This window comes from Octopus bimaculoides, chromosome 27 (genome assembly GCF_046866305.1).
Source record: "Octopus bimaculoides isolate indiv1 chromosome 27, ASM4686630v1, whole genome shotgun sequence".
NCBI classification, from domain to species: domain Eukaryota; kingdom Metazoa; phylum Mollusca; class Cephalopoda; order Octopoda; family Octopodidae; genus Octopus; species Octopus bimaculoides.
In genome coordinates, this window is record NC_142954.1 from 2,446,862 (window position 1) to 2,455,734 (window position 8,873).

At 35.0% G+C, this 8,873-nt stretch overlaps 1 protein-coding gene across 3 annotated transcripts; it reads right to left on the reverse strand.

The window, feature by feature from the left end:
- Nucleotides 1–1,457: 1,457 nt before the first annotated feature.
- On the reverse strand, nucleotides 1,458–8,313 carry LOC106867729 (uncharacterized). Of its 3 annotated transcripts, none has more exons than XM_089343488.1 (2): nucleotides 8,111–8,313; nucleotides 1,458–5,341 (listed from the first exon to the last, which is right to left on the reverse strand). In XM_089343488.1, exon 2 carries the CDS (start codon nucleotides 4,995–4,997, stop codon nucleotides 2,823–2,825), a length of 2,175 nt encoding a protein of 724 aa, XP_089199614.1. In that variant the 5' UTR covers nucleotides 4,998–5,341; nucleotides 8,111–8,313; the 3' UTR covers nucleotides 1,458–2,822. The 3 variants fall into 3 exon arrangements, with proteins under 3 accessions (XP_089199614.1, XP_089199613.1, XP_052833060.1); XM_089343487.1 differs by lacking the exon at nucleotides 8,111–8,313 and adding an exon at nucleotides 6,899–7,776; XM_052977100.2 differs by lacking the exon at nucleotides 8,111–8,313 and adding an exon at nucleotides 6,231–6,881.
- Between the last annotated feature and the right edge of the window lie 560 nt (nucleotides 8,314–8,873).

An 8,873-nucleotide genomic window follows, 5' to 3' on the forward strand; every position in this document is an offset into this window, starting at 1 on the left:
GAGCCTCTCCCACAAATTTTTCAGGCCTTGTGCCTATGGTTAGTCCTCATTACCCCATAAGGAGAATAGGGTCCAGTTTCTTTGTGTATGTTCCTCCTTGGATGGGATTCTGGTCTGTAGCAGGATTACTCATTTTTGCCTAAAGAATGGACTGGAGCAACATGGAAAGAAAAAAAGACACAACACATTGCCCAGAACAGGAATCAAAACCACGACATCTGAGTACCTGATTATTATTTTTTCTAATATATTATATATATATTTATATATATATGTGTGTGCGGGTGGCACATAAAAGACACCATTTCGAGCGTGGCCGTTTTCGTGCGGGTGACACGTAAAAGCACCCACTACACTCTCTGAGTGGTTGGCGTTAGGAAGGGCATCCAGCTGTAGAAACTCTGCCAAATTAGATTGGAGCCTGGTGTTGCCATCCGGTTTCACCAGTCCTCAGTCAAATCGTCCAACCCATGCTAGCATGGAAAGCGGACGTTAAACGATGATGATGATGATATACATACATACATATATATATACATACATACATATATATATATATATATAAATACACACACACACACACACACATATATATATATATACACACATACATGGGTGTGTGTGAAAAGGTTGAATTATATTTCATCCTTTACTTTGGAGGGTTCCAAAAAGGCAATTTCTAACAAAGATTCTTCATATTTTGCTGGTAGCTTACTGGCGTAAGTTTTTGCGAATATATAAAAAATATTACTTGTATATGGTGTGCTATGAGAATCTATGGAAAGGTATCCCATAGAACTCAACATATTTGTTAAAAATGGAGAAGAAATGTTAGAATTTCAAATTTTAACATCTCCTCTCCAGTTTTAACAAATTTGTTGAGTTCTATGGGATACCTTTCCATAAATTCTCATAGCACACCATAAATATATATAAGAGTATATATAATGGAGGCCACTAGGTAGACTGCTAATGTGCTAGAAGATCACATGTCGTGTCTATTAATTCCTTTTGAGAATTATTTGGTCTTAATAGACACATGACATGTGATCTTCTTCTAGCATATTAGCAGTCCACCTAGTGGCCTCCTTTATATATATACTCTTATATATTTTTATATAAACATATACGATAATCCTTGAGATCTCAGATATTTTTTCTGAATCTCCCTGATTCTTTTAATGTGCTATTTACCTGGTATTAAATTGATATTAATTAATATTCAATTTTTTACCCTATTGTTTAATATATATATATATAGAGAGAGAGAGAGAGAGAGTTTATGACATTGTGTTTAAACTAGACAAATAGCTAGCTACTCAGTAGCTCAATACAGTAAATCACATGGAACTGAAAATTCATATGTAAAATGCACATACGTGAATAGTGCCACATGTACTGTGGCATAGGCTATCATGGATAGCAAAACACATTTGAAAGAACAACAGAAAACAAAATCAGAGATATCTCAAAATATTTATTCTTGTGACAGTTTTAATAATATACATCAACTCAAGTACGTGTGGAATTAGATGCATGACAAATTACCATATAAAGTTGAGGCTCAGGATAGGATACACGTTTCAATTGAGGAACATGCACACAACATTGAGCTAACTACTCCTAGTTGAGAGTATAATATAAAAAAAAAAAGATGTTACCCATGCTGAGCCAGTGTGGCAGATTCGGCTCATCCAACTAGTATGATCTCAAGTTCAAATTCTCAGCTTCTACATCAGATCATCATCATCATCATTGTCGTCGTTTAACGTCCGCTTTCCATGCTAGCATGGGTTGGACAATTTGACTGAGGACTGGTGAAACCAGATGGCTACACCAGGCTCCAATCTGGTGTGCACATTAATTTTACAAGCAGGCTGTTCTGATGATCAAATGAATTGAAACCTTTGTCATCATAAATGATGGGCTCTATATCTCAAGAGGAATCGGTGGGCCAGAGAGCCTTTCTTTTACTTCAGTGCCACAACTGTGGCACGATTCCTATGGTTAGATGCTCTTCATAATGCCGACCATGTGACAGAGAATTTTGGCTGCATTTTTTTTTTATGGCAACAGCACTAAGGAAGCACTGATATCTGAAAAAAATTTATTCAAAATAATTGGTAATGGCGCCAGAAGTGTAACTTAAACAGCAGCAACAAATAAACAAAAACTGTGATTTTGTTAATCAACCAACATGGTACATTGTCGAAAATTAAAAAAAAGATTAAAAATATCAAAACATTTAGTGAAGTAGAATTCTAAATAATACAAGAAAAAATGTGACCACAGTCACTAGAATTAAGCTTCTGGAATGTTTTAATTATTTCAGGAGCATCAAGGTTTGGGAACTAATAATTAATATATATATATATAAAATGTGTGTATATATATATATATATCGTGTGTATATATTATATATATGTGTGTGTGTGTATATATATATATATATATATAGTGTGTGTTTGTGTGTATATATAAATATGAGTGTATATATATATATTTCATCATTTAACATCTGCCTTAAATGCTGGTATATATATATATATATATATATATATATATATATATATATATATTTATAGCAGAGACTCCAGCAAATAAGATTTAAAGAAGGAATTCTAATTCCGAAATATCATCGGACTATAGTTTACCAAGTTACAACAGGTATATAGTCCATTTTTTGTTCTATAGTGCATTGTTATACCTTCCTAAACTTTTTATTCTTTACATATAATGGAAGACATTTGTTGTGAAAAAAATACGTCTGTAATCATTTTCTTTGATAGACTAAAAGTTTAGACTTGCAACAGAGAGACTTCTCAGGTCTCACTATTCAAAGCCTTCCCTTTAGTGTGCGACCGTTTGTGGTTATTTAAATCACTTTTACAGAAATACGATTTCCCACATGTTTCACAATAATGAGGCCTTTCTCCAGTGTGTCTTTGTTTGTGTCTATTCAAGTCACCTTTACAGGTAAATGATTTCTCACATGTGTCACAATGATAAGGCTTTTCTCCAGTGTGACTACGGATGTGAACGATAAGATTAGAATTATCGAAGAACGATTTCCCGCAAATTTCACAGTGAAATGTTTTTTCTCCATCATGAATTCTTTTATGTCTTCTTAAATCATCATTACTGAAATAAGATTTCCCACATATTTCACAGTGGAATTCTTTTTTCCCAATGTGTTGTACCTTGTGCCTTGTTAAATTACTGCCAGAAGAGAAATATTTACCACAAATATCACAAAAAAAAGGTTTTTCGCCAGTGTGTACTCTTTTGTGACTAGCAAGATGAGACTTCTCCAAGAAAGATTTCCCACAAGTTTCGCAATGGAATGGTTTTTCTCCAGTGTGTATGCCTCTGTGATGAAGAAGTCGAGAATTATCCATGAAGGATTTCCCACATATATCACAAGAGAATGGTTTTTCTCCCGTGTGTATTCTTTCATGCCGAGCAAGTCGAGATTTATCCAAAAAGGATTTCCCACACGTTTCACACTGGAATGGTCTTTCTCCACTGTGTACTTTTTCGTGACGAAGAAGTAGAGACTTAATCAAGAATGATTTTCCACACACATCACAATAATAGGGCTTCCCTTCATGTATTCTTTTGTGAACTACAAGATAAGAATTGGCACTGAAGAACTTCCCACATATATCACAATGGTAAGGCTTTTCTCCAGTATGACTCCGTATATGAGTAATAAGTACTGAGTTCTTCATGAAAGACCTCCCACATATTTCACAGTGGAATGGTTTTTCTCTAGTGTGAACTCGTTTGTGACTTGTTAAATTACTTTTAACTACAAATGATTTTCCACACATTTCACAGTGGTAAGGTTTCTCTCCAGTATGAATACGTATATGGACAACAAGCAGCGAGTTTTTCCTGAATGATTTTCCACACACTTCACAGTGGAATCGTTTTTCTCCAGTGTGGACTGTTTTGTGACGAAGCAGTTGAGAGTTATCCAAGAAGGATTTCCTACATACTTCACAATTCAAAAGCTTTCCTTCAGAGTGTAACTTTTTGTGAACTCCAAGAGAATGCATATTGACAAATGATTTCCTACATGTTTCACATTTAAATGGTTTTCCACCAGTGTGAATTTTTCTGTGCTTTGTCAAATCACTATTGTCGACGAATGATTTTCCACATATATCACAGTGGAATGGTCTCTCTCCAGTGTGAATTCGTTCATGCCTTGTTAAATTACTTTTTACCACAAATGATTTTCCACATATTTGACAACAATAAGGTTTGTCTCCAGTGTGAATCCTTAAATGACTTGTTAAAGAACTATTAATGGCAAAAGATTTACCACAAATATCACAATGGTAAGGTTTCTCTCCAGTGTGAATTCTTCTGTGAATTTTCAAGACAGTATTACTGACAAATAATTTCCCACATATGTCACAGTGGTAAGATTTTTCTTCAGAATGGGTTCTCTTGTGCTTTGTTAAGAAACTATTATCAGCAAACGACTTTCCACATATTTCACAGTGGAAGGGCTTCTCTCCAGTGTGACTACGAATGTGGAGAACAAGGAGATAATTGTAAGGAAAAAACTTTTGGCATATTTCACAATTAAAACAATTTTGTCCAGTGTGCCTCTTTTTGTGAACCTTTAGATAATAATTATCAACAAAAGACTTGCCACATAATTCACAGCGGAAAGGTTTTTCTCCAGTGTGACTACGCTTGTGGACAATAAGGTGGTATTTCTGATTCAACGACTTTCCACAAATATCACACTTAAATGGTTTTTCCCCAGTGTGTAATCTTTTGTGTCTTTTTAAATTACTGGAATTCTCAAAAGTTTTTCCACATATTTCACAATTAATATTTCTTGTAGGTGACTTGTTTTTAGAGGATAAAGGTTTCTTACCATGAGATAATGGTTCTTCAGCATCAGATGTCTGTTTAATCGAATCTATATTCTCAGAAACATTTGTGTTAGAAGTGTCTGAGTGATTACCATCCTCCATATTAACTCTGGAGGAATTCTTGAAAACTGATGCCTGTGGTTATAATCTATTATGGTTCAGTTTCTTGTCTTATGATGTCCAAATCATGGGACTCTGTTTACTTATGTAGAAAATATGCAATGTAGATATCTTTTCTATGTAACACTAGAATATCTGTTACTGGCTGGGACATCTCCAAGTGGTACACATATTGTAGACCAAATGACTTTTATTTCTATGTTGATAATTATGGATACAGTTGACTGAAGTTATCTACAATGAAAACAGAGAAACACAGCATCCATAAATGTTCTGATGGAATCGGTATCTTTGTATGGCAGGTTGTCACGGGACATTGAACACAACTGTAAAGAAAGAAAACATATGATTGTACAAGATAGATGTAGAAGAGAGGTAACAGGTGTGTATATGTATACACACACATAAACGTACTTTAGACTGTAAACCATATATGATAAAATGTTTAAAATGTGTGTTGTGAAATTAATACAAATAATACATTTTTCGTTTGAATGTCTCCCGAAAAGTCAAGAAATTAATTACTCATAATTTGGTGATTAAAACATTTTAGTTGTTCTGTAAAGTGAGGAAAAAAAAAACTAACGGGATTCTGCTTTAAGAACCCCATATAATTCCACATAACTTTTTAATTTTGTAGAATTTTCAGAAAATTTTGCCGAATTTGTGTTCTGCATACGAGAAATCATACAATTATGCAATTTCTTCACCCCCAAAATTTTTTGTGTGAGATTTAAGGATTCTTTAGCTGTTATTTTTAGCACATCTGACCACCCGATACGTTGCTCATTCCTTTGTCACTTTGACGTATTGACGCTTTTCAATATCTTTCTCCCCATTAAGCCGAAAGAAATGCCATACATTTAATGGTCTATTACTGGCACCAAAACGAAAAATGTGGACTGTAGTATTATAAACAGTGATTTAAAAAAAAAAAAAACATTTTGGAAATATTTTTTCCACAATTGTATAAATCCCTGTACATAGAGTAGAAATACGCAAAATCTTTTTGAGAATCGCACAGAATATAAAATAATTATAAGGGGTACTTGATCCAGAATTGCGTCGAAAAACCAATTAATGATGTCACATAGTTTGCAATGATAATCAAATAATCTTGCAGATGATGGAACACCGATTCTAATACATCAGATCGGTCACTTTCAGTTGCCTATAAACATGAGTTAATTACAACACTTAATATAATTAAATTACCTGAAATGCACCAAATCGGGCGAGTCGTTGATAATTTTACTTTCGCCTCAATGATGGTAGCGGTGATGCGAGTTAAATGTCCCTAACATAATTTGATACAGTCAGAAACAAGTGTTGAAGTCGATGGTAAATCAAAGAGGCACCGCGTAACTAAATAAATATTGCGACGAAATGTGATAGCAATAACGAAATATACAAAAGTTGACTTCGCTTGAGCGAAACGAATAAGTTATTCAATTAAACCCTTGGAGAGGCATTATGCCGGTAATAAACACACGCACTGGTTCAGTCCTTTATTAATTTATAAACAGTAAAAATACTGTTTATAAATTAATAAAGGACTGAACCAGTGCGTGTGTTTATAAACCGGCATAATGCCTCTCCCAAGGTTTAATTGTATTTCTTTCAACACACGTATCCACATCAAGAATCTTACACACGAAATACACATACGAAATAGAATAAGTTATTTCTTCACAACAAAGACGTCAGGCGTTCAACGCTAACTTCTTCCTTTTAAGTTATGTTCAGATTAGATTTTTATTTCTACATGTTGAACACTGGATATGACGAGTGTGGAAAGGAAAGCAAATACAAAAAGAAAATAAAGTTCCGAAATTAATTTTCGATCTCCCACCTATATTTACAACATGTATGCATGTACGTACGTGTGTTGGCACTCCGTCGAGGGTTCCAGTTGATCCAATCAACGGAACAGTCTGCTCGTGAAATTAACGTGCAAGTGGCTGAGCACTCCACAGACACGTGTACCCTTAACGTAGTTCTCGGGGATATTCAGCGTGATACAGTGTGACAAGGTTGACCCTTTGAATTACAGGCACAACAGAAACAGGAAGTAAGAGTGAGAGAAAGTTGTGGTGGAAGAGTACAGCAGGGTTCACCACCATCCTCTGCCGGAGCCTCGTGGAGCTTTAGGTGTTTTCGCTCAATAAACACTCACAACGCCCGGTCTGAGAATTGAAATCGCGATCGTATGACCGCGAGTCCGCTGCCCTAACCACTGGGCCATTGCGCCTCCACACGTACGTACGTACTATACAAGGAAAATCTACGACATGTAACTTTCTCTTCCCTGCACATTACCATGTCTCTCTCTCTAGTTTACTACTACAATAGGAAGATACAGGCCGAAATTAACTTTTTTTTACTTCGCATGCTTTACAATTTTATGACCTGCCCGGTGAGGCAAGGTATTGTATAATGTAACAGTTAAATAAATATTTCCTTAAAACTTCATCATTCACATCTTACAACAGGCTGTTGCAATAAATTTCAGCCCTTACATCTGGTGACCTCGAGTGAAAGAATTGTTCATTTATTTGTTTCAGTAAAGCCAAGTTATATTTTATTGGTTGTCACTGTATTTAATTCTGCTTCTACCTTCCTTTTTTTCTGTTGTTATGTATAAACAAGCACCTACATGGTCGTAAAACTGCTAGAAGTAGCAACCAAAACCCTCTCAAATCGAGCTTCAGCTATACAAAACGCAAATGTGCATTAAAAAAAACCCCTTGAGGATTACAGTTGGGGTATATTTATACAAATTTGCTCTTAGCAAATTCGTTTCTTCATAATATTTAAAAAATGGATAAATGGATATTTTTTAAGATAAAATTTTCTACAAGTGACATTCAAAGAGCATAGATTACAATTATACCAGAATTTAATGTCGAATAAACTTTCTGTTGAATGTATGTGTGCGCATCTACCAATTTTTTATTTTTTCCTCGTTAATTTTGGATATGACCGTGGTCTACACCACCTGAAATGCATTCGTAGAAAATTTCATCAAATGATATCTCCATTTTTCCTGAAAGTTAAGAGGAAACAAAAAATGGTGGGGGGGGGGGGGCACTTACGCGTCAGTATGGCATGGTTGAAACACATTTTGATAAGACTGACCTGTAAATGAACAATATTGTCTTGTATGTATGAGTTTCAAAACGAATAATCAAGAACAAAATAAAATAATACAAAATTAATTTAGCCTCTGTATGCGACGTTAGGACATACGTACAGAGGTGTGCTCTCCCCGGTGGAGATGGAGTATATGTAATCTGGGTATACCCCCCCCCCCCCTTTTAAATTTTTTTTTTTTTTTTACGGAATCCTATGTTTCAGACCATGGAGAATCCGATTCTGGAAAAAAAAAAATTTAATCTCAATTTGGGAATTTCGATTTCCCCCCCCCCCCCGGTTTTTATATAGATCCACAGGGTAAACCTAACCCTAACCCTAACACTAGTTTTGTGAGATTTGGCTGTTATTTCTAGCATGTAAATAGCCTGCTCGGTGGGTGGGGGGGGAATTGAAATTTTTCAAAAATTTTTTTTTCAGAATTGGAATCTCCATAGCCTAAAACGTGGGATTCCGTAAAAAAATTAATAAATAAGGGGGGGGAAAGATTCAGATTACATATAGTCCATCTCTACCCCCTCCCCGACTTACTTTCTTCATAACTTCAAGAAAATGGATATTTTTCACTGAAATTTCTTACAAATATGCTTAGATGGTATGTCCAATTATATCGGAATTGGTGGTAAATATTTTGTGAGGGTAAGAAGAGGAGTTTTGGAAAATTCACACGAGGTGGCTTTGTTTCCTCATAACTTTAAGAAAAAT